The 18,232-nt window shown below is 44.2% G+C and overlaps 1 protein-coding gene across 1 annotated transcript; it reads left to right on the forward strand.

Moving 5' to 3' along the window:
- The first annotated feature begins 748 nt into the window (after positions 1 to 748).
- Positions 749 to 13,002, forward strand: Gcsh (glycine cleavage system protein H). The gene is made up of 5 exons (XM_021638848.2): positions 749 to 1,012; positions 4,653 to 4,732; positions 6,369 to 6,432; positions 11,228 to 11,359; positions 12,225 to 13,002. Exons 1-5 carry the CDS (start codon positions 874 to 876, stop codon positions 12,320 to 12,322), a joined length of 513 nt encoding a protein of 170 aa, XP_021494523.1. The 5' UTR covers positions 749 to 873; the 3' UTR covers positions 12,323 to 13,002.
- The last annotated feature ends 5,230 nt before the right edge of the window (positions 13,003 to 18,232 follow it).

An 18,232-nucleotide genomic window follows, 5' to 3' on the forward strand; every position in this document is an offset into this window, starting at 1 on the left:
GGGGGGGGGGGGCGGTAGGGGGATTGTTGGGGTTGAGGGTGGGGGACACACAAGACAGGACGGGGAACACGGGGGACACAGAGGACACAGACAGAGGGAGGAAGGGGGGGACGGGGAACATGACAGGACAGGGACTTGGAAGCCAAAAAAATTATTTTTCTTCTTTTTAAAAATCTATCTATCTATCTATCTATCTATCCATCCATCCATTTTGGTTTTTCAAGACAAGGTTTCTCTGTGTAGCCCCGGCTGTCCTGGAACTTACTCTGCAGACCAGGCTGGCCTCAAACTCAGAGATCCGCCTGCCGCCTCTGCCTCCCGAGTGCTGGGATTAAAGGCGCCACCACACCGGACTGTTTTCAGCATTTTAAAATGCATACGATCTGTGTCAGCCTAAATTTGTCCAACACTGTGAAACGAAATGAACGAATAATGAAATGAATCCCCTGGGGCTGACCTTGTGCAGATAGGCGTGACTGTGTGCTTTAAAGGGCCTTAGGACTTTTTGGTTTAATGGCAAGGGACTGCCGTCGTTGCTGGAGGCTTACTCTGGCCACTGCGGTGAAGCAGTTTAGAGGAATTCTCAGCGGTTCCGTTCCCAAAATCCCAGTCTCGGTGCGAAGCTCCGCCCCTCCGTGAGACCTCAGGTCCTCCCCGCCCCGCCCACAGCCCCATCCGGGCCTTGACTCCTCCACAATCACACACCCCTCGCGCGCGTCGGCCTATCCAAAGTGGAACCTTCAAGCTGCCCAATCGTCGCGCGCCTCTCCAGAGCCCCGCCCCCGGGCCTCCAGGCTCTGCTACTCCGGCCCTCCCCGTCCCCGCCGGCCCGGTGGCGGAGGCGCAGCGCTGTTGCCCTTGGAACCCCCGATCATGTCGCTGCGAGTGGCGAGGAGCGCGCGGGCCGTGGCCTGCAGTCTGCGCACCGCCCTGGCCTCCTGCCCGCCGCGGCCCTGGGCGCCGAGCGCCGCCGCCGTCCGCACGCTGCGCACCGGATCCGCCCTGCTGTCGGGTAAGTGCGGGGCACGTGGTCCCGGTCCCTACGCCGCCAGGAGACGTCAGGCGCCCCACTCCTGAGCCTCCCGGTCCGAGCGAGCTGCAGCCTTGTCCACGCTTCTAGTCGCTCTTGGGATCCTGGCTCTGCGGCCCTCTTCTGCCTCTTAAAGTAGGCGCCGAGAGTACAAGAGCAAACTTTGTACCTGGGCTATAAAAACGTGGAGCTGGGAGAGAAGGCCGGGAGGACCCGCAGGTAAGCCGGGCCTCTCCCGCTGGAGTGAACTTGCGTTTGGGTGCACCGAGACCCCAGATGTGGAGGGCTTAGGTTTGCTAAGTGGATCATTTGGGGGAGCTACGAAGTGAAGTTAAGCAGAAGCACGTACTAAAATTTAGCAGAGCGCACCAACAGATAAATGAAAGAAAAGTCAAAGTACAGAAATGAAAAAGCTTTTTACTGCCTGCCCCCTCGCAAAGAGAAGCGTAGCGTTGACGATTGAGCTGTGAACTACAGACAGGCAAGGAATTGTGTTCTGGCCTTCAGAGAAGTCCTGCTCACGTCTGTAATTGAGTCATTGATGTGTACTGGGCTGAAAGGAGGCTAATTTGACGGACTGGAAATAACTGGGAGACCTGCCCGTTGAACGCGTTCCGCACAGTTAGCTGGGAACGTTTTCTTCCTTTACGTGCAAATAGCGTAGACCCACCAGAACTGCCCTTGTAAGATCCCTACTCAGGCTGCACAAATCCGAACGGTTGCTCCCAGCAAGTCCCTTGGGGTCAGAAATCTGTGTGGAACTCAAAATGTTGATCACGTCATTCCTTACTGTGGAGCGCAGCGTTTGCTCCTTGCTAAACTTTCTCCACTGTTCGCCTCTTTGCGTTCCTGACCGGTGGAGTACAAGGGAAAAGCACTGCTCAAGTAAAGCACTCCATTTCAAACCAGGTATGGTGGGCATGTCCCACCTGTTACAAATGTCAGCGCTCCTGAGGGGCAGGATCACGGTGAGCCCGAGGCCAGCTTGAGCTACATGCTGAGTTCCAGGTATTTAGTTAAATATTGCCCTACCTATCAATTCCCATGGTCTGCTTAACTGCTCACGGCAGTTTTATTTTCACCCTCTTTTAACTGGCAGAATTATGCGCTTGTAAAAGCACACAGACATTACTCGATTCTGGTTCTTCCTCTCACAGCGGTGTGCGGTCTCTGGCACAGTCTCTCAACTTCTCAGAATCCCAGCGCCCTGCATTACAACACGGAGGCCATAGCTACCCCAGTTACGGGGAGGAAGAAATGAAGTCTGGTCCTGTCACGTGCAGCTTTACCCATAAGCACTGAAGTGTTATAGTGTGTAGTGCCAGATAACACTGACCCATGTTAAATGAAATATTGCATTTGAGATACAAGAGAAAGGAAGTTGAAGGGCTGTTAGTTACAGCTCAGTGTTTGTGAGGCCCCGAACCATGGTGGGTTTTTGCTTCTATTTTCTTTGTTCTTGATTTTCTCTGAGAGACCGGGTTTCTCTGTGTAGCCTTGGCTGCCCTGGAACTCACAGATCCACCTGCCTCCTCCTCCCTGAGTGCTGGGATTAAAGGTGTTCACCTCCACCTCCCAGCCTGTTTCTGATTTCTGAGGCATGATCCCACTTAGCTCAGCTGGAAGATTCTTGTGTAGCTGAGAATGACCTTGAACTTCAGGTCCTCCTGACAAAGCTGAACCACAGGCAAGCACCACCACGTCTAGTTTATGCTGTGCTAGGGACTGAACCCAGGCTTTGTCAGTGATAGGCAAGCACCCATCCATTAGGCTACACCCCCAGGCCTCAAACTGTGTTTTTCAAGGCTTACGAAGAAAGTAATTATTTACCTAATCTGCTGTTTTCGAGTCAGACCAAGGGTTAATGGAGAATTGTAATCTGGTTAGCCTAGGTAGCATGCCTGGTCTAAAGGATAATATGGACTTTGAGGTCAGAATGCTGCTGGCTGAACCTAGAGCTGCAAAGTTGAGGCCAGAGCAGCGACACTCAGTGTTAGCAGGGTGACCGAGGAGAGTGCAAAAAGGTCACACACTTGTAACTGTCTGCCCTTTTAGTCAGATGCTCTTGAACTGTGACTGGTAATGTAATCAGTGAGTTCTAGACTTGTATGAGTGCTGCAGCCTCATAGCGATACATCATCTTTGACCCAAATCCTTTTCCCGTATTTTCAGTAGTGTTGGGAATTGAAGCCAAGGCTTTGACAAGCATGCTTCCGCTGGGCTCCATGTGTGTCTGTGCACCACATGTGTGCCTGTGCCCTTGGAGACCAGAAGAGGGCTATCAGATGTATTGAAACTGAAGTTACAGGTGATTGTGGGCCACCATGTGAGTGCTGGAAACTGAGCCCAGGTCCTGTGCAAGAGTGTGACATATGCTTTGAGCTGCTGAGCCATCTCTCCAGCTTCAAAGCTTTTGTTTCTGAGACATGGTCTTGTGTTGCCCAAGATCCCTTTATCTCAGACTCAACTGATCCTCCTCTCTCGACCTTCCCAGTGTTATAGTTATAGATCACTGTGTAAGTCAGTCCCCCTCCCCACTGGTGGAATTCATCCAGAGCCCCACATGGTACACAGATGGTCATCTGCCAAGCTACACAGTGTCTTGCAAAAAATGTTGCCTGTGTTTTGAGATTGTCTTAATCATATTCTATTTATTATTTATTTATTTTTATAAGTATGGGTGTTTTTCCTGTTTGTCTGTGCACCATGTCTAGTACCTGTAGGGGCCACAAGAGGGAGTCAGATCCCCTGTGTCTGGTGTTAAGGATGGCTGTGAGCCACCTTGTGAGTATTGGGAATTGAACTGGGTTCCTTTGGAAGTATAGCCAGTGCTCATAACTGCTAAGTCATCTCTAAAGCCACCTTAATGATCCTCCTGCTACCACTCCTAAGAGCTGGGTTACAGGTATATGCCACTGTGTGCAGCTAAACTTTAGAGATGGCCCTTGAACTCGAAATCTTCCCACCTCAGCCCAGGTATCAGAGGAGTCAGCTGTGTACTGGCAGGCATCACTTTCCTTATGCTGCCTCCCCAAACCCATCACCCTAAGTCTGTCTTCAAAGGCATGGAGTTCTTTCTTCAAGGCAAACTGATAGTCATTGAAGAAGCTCAGGAAATATGCACTGAAGTTTTTTGAGTGATTTAGACGGTGTTAAAACAGGCCCAGAGACGTACAAGGTGTTCCATTTAAGATATGGTCTCTTGGGGCTGGAGAGATGGCTCTGTGGTTAAGAGTGCTAATTGTTGTTCCAGAGGACATGGGTTTGGGTCTTTAACTCCAGTTTCTAAGGATCTGTCATCATCGTCTGGTCTCCATGAACACTGCACACATGTGGTGCCCATACATACATATATGCAGGCAAAATCTTCACTTACATAAAGAACAGTCTTTACATCATTCATCTCAGTGCCTCTGTAGCTACACATTTTCTTTGTTTAAATGCCTTATCTCTACACATTGTTGTTCTACTGGGCATCAATCTACTGAAGCCAGTGTCAGAGAGTCCAACACCAATCCTGGGGGAGTCGTAACTGACTGAGAGCAATGATGTTTGAGGGGCTTTTGACTAAGTGATGCTGTTTTTGTTTTTTTTTTTCTGAAATACTGGTCTTCTGTTTTAGTGCGTAAATTCACAGAGAAACATGAATGGATAACAACAGAGAATGGTATTGGAACAGTGGGAATCAGCAATTTTGCACAGGTATTGGATTGCCTTGAAGTGTTTGTAACAGTCTACTCTCAAGTACTCTGGACTGTCTCTACCTTATGAAAATGGTATGATGCTTTGGGCTCTTTGAAAATGTACATTAGTTAGGGCAGCATATATGTTATAAGAGACACAAACCTCTTACCCCATACTCAGGCCAAGGCAGGGAATTATGGGTTTGAGACTGGCCTGGGCTAACAGCAAGATTCTTTCTTTGGAAAATCAACTATACTGTGTCAACACTTAAAAGTAGGGAATATTATTTAACATTTCACGTTGAGCAGTTAAGAGCAAACTCAGGGGCTGGGTGGGGGTCATTGCCACATGTGGGTCATGTGGGTACAGAACAAGACAGGAAGCACAGAGAGACAATGTTAAGGCAAAGAGAAGCCTTTTATTCAGCTGGCCTTTCTCCACAAATAACTTTTGTCACTGCTGTCATACTGAGATACTTTTGGAAAGAAGCCAAGCAGTAGCATGGCTAGTGGTCTCAACTGGATGCATGTGTGTAGGAAGGCAGGAGGGAATGACTGTTGGGAAAATGCACAATTCCTCAGACATGCTGGGTTCTCAGGTCTCCGGGTCTCTGACACCTTCTTTGGCATGCCTGTGTATCTTCCTGAGGAAGCACAGTGCAGGTTGTTCATCTACAAGGGGAATCACCTATGTGACAGCAAAGTACAAAATGCAGGTGATCTGGGGGATGTGAGGAGAGGTGGGTTGCTCAGCTGCTGCATCAGGACCTTAGAAGGCAGGCCCATGATGAATAAATGGGTAGGATTTTCGGCAGTGGTTTTGGGTCATGGCCTAAAACTGCAGAGCTGGAAAGCACAGGTTGCTGAGAACAGCTAGTAATCTTGTTTGGAGTATGTGGTTTGTGCCTGGGGTTACTCCAGCCTGGAGGTCAAATCTGGCTGGTGGCTTGTTACTTGTAGTGAAGATTCAAGTTGAAAAAAACTATTTTTAGGGCTGCTGAGATAGCTCAACAAGTTAAGGTACTTGCCACCAAGCCTAATGACCTGAGTTTGATCTTGAGATGCACATGGTACAGGGAAAAATGACTCTGGCAGGTTTTCACACATGCACATGCAGTTCATGAACACACGTGCCCACAGTGCACTTAACATATTGAAGTATTATTTACACAGTACTGTAGATTGAACCCTGGGCCTTGCACATGCTAGGGACGTTCTCTACCACTGAGGTCCATCTCTAGCCTTCTGTTACTTTTTGTTTTGAGATAGGCTCTGGCTAAGGTGACTTAGCTGGCCTTGAACTTGTTCTGTAGCCTAGGTAGGTACTGAACTTCTGTTCTCCCCTTTTCAGCCCCTGCTAGGCTACCACCAGTCTCGTCTAATTTTATTCTTTTTGTGCAATGGAGTCTTGTTATGTAGCTGAAGCTGGCTTTGAATAGACAGCCCTCCTCCTCCATCTGTCCCCCAAGTGCTGGATTTTAGGCATATCCCACTATGCCCAGCCCATTTTACATGTTTAGAAGGATATAAAGAAAAGCAAAGAATATAGCCTGCCAAGTGTTAAATACATAGACCAAAATATACACAAGTGGGTGTTTGTCTCTTTCCTGGTGTCTTCCTAGACATGTTTATGTTTTTGTTTTGTTTTATTTTAGGAAGCTTTGGGAGATGTAGTTTACTGTAGTCTGCCTGAAGTTGGGACAAAATTGAAAAAACAAGGTGAGTGTATTTCTCATTTTGGAATGTCACAGTCCATGACATGATTTTCAGGTCTTTACCTGAATAACAACTTGTTTGCATGCAGGGTAAGTTGGAGTAATTTCAGGAAAAAGATATATTTAAATAGAAATGTGTAACAGTTAGTTTCATTAGCTTGTACAGTCTTCAGATGGATGGGAAAGGTTGTTTCACAGAGAGCCACTAAGGACCTGACTTCTGTACTCGCCTTTCGCCCCCTGTGTGCCTAATTAGAATGAGGAAGGCTGTCATTGTCTTTGGAAAAGTAATGTCTCAGCGAGCGCTTTCTTACATTTCTCCATCCAGATCTGGGTTATATTGGCATATCTAGCTGTCAGGGACCATGAGCACAGATACTACTTTGTAATGAAAATCAGGGGGTAGAGGGAATGGCTCTCAACACTATCCTCTTCACCCACAAAAAAGAATACTGAGGTTTATTTGGTTGTAAAGGTGTAGCTCAGTGGTCAGATGTGCTTGCTAGCATGTGTATGGACCCTGGGCCCCACCTCCACCACTGCCAAAGTAAAAGCTAAAATCTGCCTTCCACTGCATATAGCAGAGAATCAAGAACAAATGGGGACATAGGAGTCAGCCCTTTTTTGGGAGGGGAGTAAGATCTATTTTTATTTTATGTGTATGAGTGTCTGCCTGCATGTTACATATACGCCATGTCTCTGCCTGGTGCCTGCACAGGCTTCAGAGGGGCATTGGAGCTACTGTAGTTTCAGGCAGTATGAGAACTGACAGCTTTACCCAGGTCTTCTGTAAAAGCAAGTTTTGTTTTTTTTTTTTAAAGATTTATTAATTATGTATACAGTGTTCTGCCTGCATGTACACCTGCACACCAGAAGAGGGCACTGGATCTCATGGTTATGAGCCACCATGTGGTTGCTGGGAATTAAATTCAGAAACTCTGGAAGAGCAGCCAGTGCTCTTAACCCCTGAGCCATCTCTCCAGCCCTGCAACAAGTATTAACAGCCGAGCTGTCTCCTCAGCCCAGAACTTGGGGTTTTAAATCCTCACAATTTACTAGTCATGTGACTTCAGCAAAATTATAAAATTGATCATGAGTTCCTTGACACAAGACAGTACTGCTCAGCTTGGATGTCCTGATTTCTAAGCACTTTTGAGTTCTTCAAAATTTCTCTTTGTGATATGGGTTCTGCAGACTGAACTCAGGTGCTTGTGCTTATGAGGCAAGCTTTTTTACTGAATGTATTATCTCCCTGCCCCTTCTTGATTTGTTTGTTTGGTTGTTTTGTTTGTTTTGAGACATGCAGTCCTGGAACAGAGATCCACCTGGGTACTGGGATTAATGGTGTGCAACACCATCCAGCTTTTTTTCTTTTGTCCCCCTTAAAGACAGGGCATTATTGTGTAGTCCTGGCTGGCCTAGAATACCACATAGACCAGCCTGGCCTCAAACAAAGATACATCTGCCTCTGCCTCCTAAGTACTAGAGGAAAGGTCTGACACCACACAGGGTAGCCCCCCTCTTCCCCCCCCCCCCCAATACACAGGGTTTTACCATATAACCCAGCCCAGGCTGGCTTCAAGCTTTCTGCATGGTTGTATCATATGCCACCATAGCTGGTATGCTTAGGTCATTACGTTTGCTCTGGTGGACCAAATTTTCTTCCCTCATATGTTTTATTCATGTATCAGTATAATTTGCTGGAAGACACCTTGAGATAAGGTCTTGCTTGGAATTCACTATGTAAACCAGGGTGGCCCCAAGTTTGCTTTGAACCTCCTGCCTCTCAAGTACTAAATTACAGGTGATGCCACTAAACCTGACTTGAGGCCATTTTTTAGTCTTTACATTTTCTTTTTCTTGCCTTATTGCACTGTCCAGGACTGTTTGAAAAATGTTGTAATAAAAATGGTGAGAGTGGCTATCATTGTCTTGTTCCTTATCTTAGGAGGAAGCAGTTGCTATTTCATCAGTAAGTGTGATGCTGGCGTGGGACAGTTCATAGATGCTCATTACCAGTTGAGGTTCCTTTCTGTTTGCAAAGAGTTTTATTCAGCTAGAATGCTGAATTCTAGCAAACTAATTTTCATTTATTGAAATGATATGATTATATGCTCTGTGTATGTTTATATGTTTATAATATGCTTAAATGATTGTTTTATTTTGTTAATACAAGAGTAAAAATTTTTTAAATTACATTCAGTGTGTGTGTGGTGGGTTCACATGTACATGCCACCACATGTATGTGGAAATTAGAGAACTCTAAAGACAACTTTGAGAGTTGGTTCTCTCCTCCCACTGTGTGGGACCTGGATCAAACTCAGTTTGTCAGGCTTGGCAGCAAGTGCCTCAACCCACTTGTCTCGCCAGCTTCAGGCTTGTTTGTGTGTAGGTATTCATTTTGACCTTTATGATGGTAAAACAAGCCTATGTCATCTTCTATGCCACAGCTTCCATACTGCTTCTTAAACAGTAAGGTACATGCCCACTGCTCCCACAGAAACCCTTGGACTTCATCCTAAAACCCAGACTAATTCTTGATGCTTACCAAACGCACATTACTAGAATAAATCCCACCAGGCCTTTAAAAATATGCTATTAAAAAGCTGGGTGTGGTGGCACATGCTTTTAACCCCAGCACTAGGGAGGCAGAGGCAGGTTGATCTCAGGGAGTTCTAGACCAGCTTGGTCTACATAGTTCCAGGATGGCCAAGGCTACACAGAAAGACCCTATCTCAAAACAAACAAACAAAACAAAAAATTTTGCTAATGCCACGCATGATATGATGGTGTATACTTTTAATGTTGGTACTGAAGGCAGAGGCAGGCGGATGTCTGAGTTCAAGCCCACCTGGCCAACGTATCCAGTTCCAGGCTGGCCAGGGCTAGACAGTGAGACCAGATCTGAGAGAGAGACAGAGAGGGCAAGAGGCTGGATTTCATGTTTATCTTGATAAGAGAGTGAACATATTCTTTTTTCTTGCCTAGAACCTTATGTATAGCCCAGGCTCCTTCAATTTAGGATCCCTTAAAATGTGTGTGTGTGTGTGTGTGTGTGTGTGTGTATGTGTATGTGTATGTGCGTCTGTGCGTCTGTCTGTCTGTCTGTCTGTCTTACATGTGCCATGGTGCATGTATGGATGTCAGAGGACAATCTGAGGCAGTCATTTCTCTCCTACCTTCCTGTGGGTCTAAGGATTGAATATAGGTAATCAGACTTGGTAGCAGGTACTTTTTTTACAGAACAAAAGTTAAAATAATGTCTCAGGGCTGGAGAGATGGTTCAGAGGCTAAGAGTACTGACTGCTTTTCCAAAGGACCCAGTTTGATTCCTAGCTCAAAACAATCTGTACCTCCAGCTCCAGGGCTCCCGTTAGCCTCTGCAGGAATCAGCACATATGCATACTGTGTGTGTGTGTGTGTGTGTGTGTGTGTGCAAAACACCCATATACATAAAAAATTATAAATTTAAAAATGAATTTAAAGGGAAAAAAAAAGTATGACTGTGGAGTCCTGCCTGGCCTGGAACTAACGAGACTAGCCTGACCTCAAACTCAGAGATTCACCTGCCTCTGCCTCCCTAGTTCTGGAATTAGATGGCTGCCTCTTTTCTAGGTTCTTAAGGTGTAAGTGAGGTGTGATGGTGTGAATGGGAATGGCCGCCATAAGCTCATATGTTTGACTGCTTGGCCTCCAGTTGGTGGAACTGTTTGTGGAGGATTCAGAGATGTGCCCTTTTTAGAGGATGGCTGTCATTGGGGATGGGCTTTGAGGGTTTTCAAAAGCTCATCCAGATGTGAACTCTCAGCTACTGGTCCAACCCCCCCTGCCAGCCTGCAGGCCTCCACCCTGCCCACCATGATCCTAAGAGACTAAGCCTCTGTAGGCAAGCCCCCAGTTTAATGCTTCCTTTTATAAGTTGCCTTGGTCATGGTGTCTCGTCATAGGAATAAACAGTAACTGAGACACTTGGTTTCCATTTTACTTGGTAATCTTTACTCACTCCAAAATGGCGTGGGCTGCCACTAAAGTCTTGGCACAGCTCTTTCAGCCTTCGTGGGTTCTTTGGGTGCTGTCATATGTGCACGGTGGAGACTAGGCTAAGTAGCCCCGTGCGTGGCTGGTAAGTTGAAAGCACTCTGCGTCACCGAGCACCAGGCGCACTGCCGTTCGCTCACGGCGCACAATGTGCCTGTTCACTTTGCTTATGCCTTTCTTGTACAGACACAACAAACCTTAACTTTAAATTCAGAATTTTTAGCAAGACTGTATGGGAGGTAAAGACTTCTTCATGGTTTGTCTTTAAATTGTTTTATTCTTTATTTTGGGGGTATGTTAGGACAGCTTGTAGAAGATGGTTCTCTCCTTGACCTTGGTACTGGGGATTGAACTCAGGTGATCAGACTTAGCAGCAAGCATCTTTACCCACTAAACTCCTGATTCTCCTGCCTCCTGACTCTGTCTCCCCAGTACTATAATTAGAAGTGTCACCACCACATCAGGGAATTGAACCTTAGGCCTTTTGCATGCTGGGCAAACGCTCTGTCCACTGAGCTGCATCCTTCACCATGTTTTCTGTTTTTGTTACTGTCTTTTTGTTTAGACAGTGTCTCACTGTGAATCCCTGGCTGGTCTGGAACTCACCCTATAGACCAGGCTAGCATCAAACTTAGAGAGATCCACCTGCCTCTGTTTCAAGTGCTGGGATTAAAGGCGTGTTTCCACCCTTCCTAGCCACATTTTGTATTTTTAACTCACTGACTTGATGATAATTATTTTCTTTCACTGCCTCCTTTTAGATGAGTTTGGTGCTTTGGAGAGTGTGAAGGCTGCCAGTGAACTCTACTCTCCTCTCTCAGGAGAGGTAACGGAAGTCAATGAAGCACTTGCAGAAAACCCAGGGCTCGTCAACAAATCCTGTTACGAAGACGGTGAGTTGTTGCTCAGAATTTCATCCCTACAGTAGCCCAGTGAAGTATGCCAACAGTTGTTTTCTCCATGTTATAGGTGAATGAAGAACCCCAGAAGTGTAACTGGATGGTCATACAGCCAATAAATGACACTATTCGGGGTGTTTGGACTGCTGCCTTGCCTTCAGGCTTTCTAGGGCACGCTTTCTCTTTGTCTCTGTCTTGGGGGTTAGATGGTTTGAGACAGGGTCTGTCAACATAGCTCTTGCTGGTCTTAAAATCACAGAGATCAACCTGCTTCTGCCTCCCAAGTACTGGGATAAAAGGCGTGCACCACCATGCATGGCTCTCTACTGTCTACTACCATTAACCCTAACAGTCCTAATAATTACAGTGTTTGGTATGCCTTTATTAAAAAAAAAAAACAAACGTTAAATTTGTATGTGTGTATGTACAGGTGCTCTTAACTGCTGCGCCATCATCTCTCCAGTCCCAAGATTTTAATAAAAAAAAAAAAATTTTTTTTTTATTTGTTTCTGTGTAGAGATAGTTACATTTGAATGTAGGTGTCCTTTTAGGCAACAGGAGGATATCCAATCTCCTAGAGCTGGAGATATAGATGGTTGTGAGCCAACTGCTGTGGATGCTAGGAACCAAACTTGGATCCTTTTTAAAGCAGTATGCTCTTAAAAACTGAGCCATCTCGCCCTGGCCCACTGATTTCTTATGGCTTAAATTTATTGAACAAATAATGGATGTATGTTAGAGTAACAGCATCACTTAGGTAAGGGTACTGTATTAATTTTGAGGGCCTTAAAAATTTACATTTTGAATTCATTTGACGTTTGAAAAGGCAATTTGTACTGAAGTTTTGTTTCCATTGCAGGCTGGCTGATCAAGATGACACTGAGTGACCCTTCTGAGCTGGATGAATTAATGAGTGAGGAAGCCTATGAGAAATACGTGAAATCCATTGAGGAGTGACTGTGGCAACCCTCCACTCCCAAACAAAACTGTGGGAAGTAATCTGCTGCAGCACGCTTGTCTAAAATTAGTGAAGGATAGAAGACTTGAAATAACTTTTAGCAATACTGATGGGAAGAAACTGTTCTCGACAGTGCTACTTAAAAACCCTGCCACCACTTCCTAATGGGTGCAGATAAACACAGTGACCACATTTTTCATAATCCCATGCTAGCTATTTAGACTAGGGGCTTAATCCCCGTGGTTAGAATTCTTGAGATCATCTATGGTAAAAGTGGGTATGAAGCTGGATTTGGGGACAAACCACCCCTTAATCCCAGCACCCAACGGTCAGGTGTTAGTTCGAGGTCAGCCTGGTTCACATAACAAGTTCCAGGCCAGCCACAGTTAAAGATGAGACACTACCTAGTGATTCTAAGAATTCCATAATTCAGGATAACAGTGTTGTAAATCTCACAGAATTGTAACTTGCCGGTATTCACCACTGGATTTTGGTCAAAAGACTTGATTGTATTCTCATTGGAAATGCCTGGGAGCACAGGAAAGTATTTTATGGTTCAGATGAACGACGGTACTGTCTTAATTTCACGAAGTGCTGTGTTGGCTGCTGTTTTCCCGCTGTGAAGCACTGGCTCTGCAACACAGTGAGAAACAAATAAAATATTTGTTCTCTTTGTTCATCATGGCTTTTGTTTGGATATGAATGTTTCATTTAGTGACTGCCAGTTTTAGAAGGGTTAATATTTATAGGAGTATGTGTGTGCACATGTGTGTATCTGGATCTGGTGCCAGAGATACCACTGAGCTGTACCCTGTTTTAGTCATAGGAAATTATTTTTTTTAAAAGATTAAGCAAGGGGCTGGATAGAGTTCAGTGATTAAGAGCACTTGTTGCTCTTGCTGCATTTGTGGAGAACCTGGGTTCAGTTCCCAGCACCCACATGGTAGCTCACAATCATTCCTTACTCCAGTTCCAGGGGATCTGATGTCTTTTGACCTCTGTAGGTCACACATAAGGTGCACACATATTCATGCAGGCATAGCATACATAAAACAGATCTAAAATTAAAAGAAAATTTATGCCTTCACAATGAGGAATGTAAGTAAAGATATGCTGGCAAGAAATCACTTAGTACTGTCATTTTAATATTAGAAAGAAATCACTAATGCCTACCTGGCAAGGGAGACACTCATCAAGAAGTGGTTTTCCCAGGTCAAGGCTCACCCATTGCTCTTAGTGTGTATTACGTCTTCTCTTTTCCCCCAGAGGCAAATTTGTTTATGTAACTGTGATAGTGGGAAACTGCATTCACTCTCTCCCCTACGGTATTTACAAAGAGAGAGAATGAGATCACCGTCTTTGCTTCTCATGGTAGCTTAGAAGAGGGAGAACACGTGACAGTTGGTTAGCATTGCACATGGTGTATTTGAACTTAAATCATGTTCAGGTTTCCATCTAATAGGGATCACAGACACGAACTTTCTGACACTGACTTAATAACTGTCTTTACAGCTGAGTGTACTTACTGTCAAATGGTATTTTCAGATGGCTAATGTTGTACAGTCTCTAATTTAGTCTACTCTAAAAGTACCGACTGGGGGAGTGTTATATGCACACAAATATGTATAGCCAAGTTTGGTGGCTCACATAATCTTAGACTTGGGAGGAGGAGGCCAGAGGATCAAGGGCTCAAGGTCATCTTTTGGCTACAGATCCATGGCCAGCTCAAATCAGAACATACATACAAACTCTGCCACCACCAAACAAAAACTAGACATTGTGTGTGAATACATACACAAAGGAAAGTAGGTAGACTCTATCACATTCCCTCTATCATATTAGTATTAGTAGGCTCTATTGTATTCCCTCTGACTGTAGAGGGAGGACACAGCCACTAACACCTGGTAATGAGTGAGTAGCAAAGGAACAATTTCCTCAGCAGAGGAAGCCACTTTCTCCGACACCGCTGATGGGAAACAGCTACTACCAAGTATAGCACAGGTGGAAAACTCTTACCAGACATCATGTGATGTGGCAGCCAAAATTCATGTGTGGCAAAAACAGTTAAAAATCAGGCCGTATGATAAGAGCTCAGTGGATATGAGCACTTGCCTTGAAAGTGTAAGGACCTGGCTTTGAATTTCTGGGGCTTTCTGGCCTCTAAACAAGGTCTAGGTTCTGAGGTTCCATCTCTAGGAATGGGTCTAGGTTCCATCTCAGTGGAATAGGTCAGAAGACACTGGTGTCATCTATCTTCCAGACACATGCATACCACACACTCACTGAGCAGACCATATACTAACTCACTTTTTCAGCTCTCTTGAATAGACTCAACTCTATAATCATTTCTGTGGTGCAAAAGAATGCTGTCTTTTCCTTCTTTGTTTTGCATCATGCACAGCAGGCAAGCAGTCTACCACTAAGCCACATCCTCAGCCCTCTTAAGCATAGTATGTCAGTGGAATTCACTTTCTTATGACTACATTGTTTGATACAGGAACTCTTTCTATAGTCCAGGCTGGTCTTTAACTCATGGCAATCTTCTTGCCCCAGCTTCTGTAGTGCTGGGATTACAGGTGTGAGCCATCACGCCTGACTTCAATGTTTTGTGGTGTTTTTTGTTTCTTTGTTGGTTTGGTTTGGTTTGGTTTGGTTTGGTTTGTTGGGTAGCCCTGGCTGTCTTGGAACTTGTCTGTAGACCAGGCTGTTTTGTATTTTTCAGACAGGCCCTCATGTAGCTCAGGCTGAGCTGGAGAGTGTAGCCAAGGACCACATTGAGCCGCAGGTTTCTGCTTTAATCTTCCAAGGGCTGGATCACAGGCATCTACCACCAGACTTTTAAGCTTTGGAAGAATACTTTCTTTTTCTTTGCCTTGTGTTTTGCTTTAGTCTTTGTCTTTCCTTGAAGAATGTTTTTAAAGAATTAAGACTTCAGAAATATAATGGGAGTGGGGGAGGGCTGGAGATATGCTTTAGTGGTTAAAAGCTCTGGTTTAACCCTGGGGTTCAATTCTCAGCACCTACTTGGAGGCTCATGAATACTTGTAACTTCAGTTTCAAAGGATCAGGTCCTTCTTCTGGCCTCTGTGGGCACTGTTGAAGCCTGTGCTAGAGGAGCAACAAAGCGCTTTAGAACTCATGGGATTTGGTGTGTCTCAGAGAAGCAAAGCCCTGAAGACTTTATGTCCTAAGAACTTCATGCTGTTATGGAGCATTGCTCTGCTTGTTGTCCCTGTCACCACATCCCTCACAATATATGAGTTGTATGAAAACTCTAAGGGGGTTTCTAGCCCCTCACTGGGCAGCATCATTGGCACTTACAATAGTAATAGTGATTGATCTTTTTCAAGCATTGCTGCTAAGGCAGATTAAGGAGTCAGTCACCACACTTAGAAAGAATGTGGAAAAGTTGATTGTTAGTAAAGTTAGGTTAAGATGTTTTTGTTAGTGGCTCTGATGTAGAAATTCTTAGAGAACGATTTGTAGTTCAGAAAGGCAAACTTAATTGTTGAGCTAGGTATTTTTTTGAGGTCAGGAAACAAGAACAATGGCACAACTGGCTGATGTGATTCTCTTGCTGGGCTAGTGATCAAGGTGATGATTAATTTCTTGTACCCATTTTTGTCCTAAATGATTTAATTAAAAACTGCTAATGAGTAGGTGTGCACCTTGAGGATTTAAAGTAGAAGTGACTGTTTTTTATATAAAAGTTTAGATGTGTGTAGAGGAATTTTAATCCAGCAACATGGTCCTTAGCTTCCTGAAGTGACTTAATAAAAAGAAAATTACTAATGAGTAGATGTGCATCTTGAGGATTTAAAGTAGAAATGACTTTTTTTTACATAAAAGTTTAGATTTGTGTAGAGGAATTTTAATCCAGCAACATGCTGCTCTGATCACAGCCAAGGACCTTTTATGTGTGTGAGATCCAATTGGAATGCAAACATGCCCTTACTACACACCTTTAATCCCAAACAATGGAGGTAAAGTTAGTTTGTAGAAATAAGCACTCATGTTTGAAGGTGAGGGGCAGACAAAGTGATAAATCAGATAGATTTGATAGAATGAATCAGAAATAGAATATGGACAACTCTCACAAGAACAGCACAGGAAAGAGTCTATTTAAGAGAGCACAGGGAGAGACAGTTTGGTTGAGAGTGAGTTGAGAGGCAGTGCAGTGGAGTTGAGTTTGTGGCAGTTGAGTTGGTGGAGTTCAGAGGCAGTTTTACTGGGAGAGTTTTAGAGACAGGTTGAAGAGAGAATAAGCTAGACACAGGTGAAGACAGATGAGCCAGAGGAAGAGAAAGAGCCAGAAGATTAGAACACATTACCAGAGTTAGTTTGAGATTGCCAAGCAAAGCAAAAAGTCAGAAGCTCAGAGAAGCCAGATTGAATCAGTCAGCTTGGAGAGGGGTTTGAACCAGAACTGCTGAGTTGAACCAGCCAACCAGAGTTCAGAAAGAACTAGAAAGAGTGAGCTTATTCAGCATTAAGTCTAGGAGGCTGAAAACATTATAGGCCTAGATAAAATTGTATGGAGGCAAGAAGATCCCTGGACGAGGCCTAGGTTAGCAGACGGAGGCAGTAAGCCTCTGCGACAACAATTAAATCAGGCAAATAAAAGATACTTCTACAGATTTGTGATTCTTTTAAGATTTTTATAAGATCAGTTAAATAATAAGATAATCGATCTTTTCTTTGTAACACAAAATTGTGGGCTGCCAGTAAAGACAAACTGGCTGAGAAAATTACCTTGCTTGCTTAACATTTTGTTAATTTATAACAAGTTGCTTAGTTACAAATGTATGTAGGTTCTTCAGAATAATTTGTTTTCTTCACCTGTAATATGGAAAATGTGTTTTTTTTATATAAAGGTACTGAACATACTGTTCACTAAAAAAAAAAAAAAGAATGTAATCACACTGTAATTTTTATACTGCTTGAAGATTTTGCTGGGATATATAAGCTGTGGGAGAAAAAATAAAGTTGTTGGAGCTTTGCTCCATCCACAGAATCTGTGTGAGTGTGTATGTATGAAGTTGTTGCCCTTTTTCATCCATCAGATGATTTGATACACGTGCGCGGTGTATGTGCCAATGTGTGTTGAGTGTGTGCCTGCTTTACATTTGTGGCCAACCTCACATCCCTTCCTGGGATCGCTGAACATACTGTTGGAGCTGGCCTTCAACAGGTCACCTTGCTGGAAGTGGTGCACCAGCATACATGCAGTCAAAATACCTGAATGCTTAAACAATTAAAATTAAAAAAATATGTTGTTCAGAAGGCATTAAAACTTAAAAACAAAACAACAATAACAAACAAACAAACAAACAAAAACCAAACAACCACCTTGGAGGCAGTTCTAAGGTTGAGCATATTGGGTCTCAGAAGAACTACTAGAGGGTTCTTGGCAGAGAACCCAGTATGAAAAAGACCAGTGATTTGGACCAGCAGACTCAGTTCTTCAGCAGACTGGAAATTTGATATTTCTAATTTTCTGATCTTTCCTGTGGCCTTCTGAAAGGCTTTTTTTCCAGCTTCAGTTGTAAGAATTATGGTTGAGTGGCCGGGTCTGGTGGCAAAAGCTTGTAATTCCAGTATTCAGGAACAGAGGGAAGATCTCGACTTGGAGACCAGTAGGCAATATAGTGAGAAGCTACCTCAAAACACTGAGGAACAGAGACACGTCTTGGTAACAGAGTGACTGTCTAGCATGCGAAGCCCTGAGTTTGCTCATCAGCATTGGAAAACAACAAAAGAGCCAACTTTAAGTGTGCCTTTATTAGTGCCAAGCATGCACATAGAGTACATACATATAAACAGGCAAAACACTCATACACATAATCTAAAAATACATATAAGTAAAATTTTAGAAATGTGTCATATCCTATGTTATACATTGGGATACA

Source organism: Meriones unguiculatus, chromosome 10 (assembly GCF_030254825.1).
Source record: "Meriones unguiculatus strain TT.TT164.6M chromosome 10, Bangor_MerUng_6.1, whole genome shotgun sequence".
In the NCBI taxonomy this organism is placed as follows: Eukaryota; Metazoa; Chordata; class Mammalia; order Rodentia; family Muridae; genus Meriones; species Meriones unguiculatus.

Excerpts from the sequence above, each read along its gene's own strand:
- Gcsh (XM_021638848.2), top strand. The coding sequence starts at position 874 with ATGTCGCTGCGAGTGGCGAGGAGCGCGCGGGCCGTGGCCTGCAGTCTG. Across the intron at positions 4,733-6,368 it reads GAATCAGCAATTTTGCACAG|GAAGCTTTGGGAGATGTAGT; the intron begins GTATTGGATTGC and ends GTTTTATTTTAG. Across the intron at positions 11,360-12,224 it reads CAAATCCTGTTACGAAGACG|GCTGGCTGATCAAGATGACA; the intron begins GTGAGTTGTTGC and ends TTTCCATTGCAG.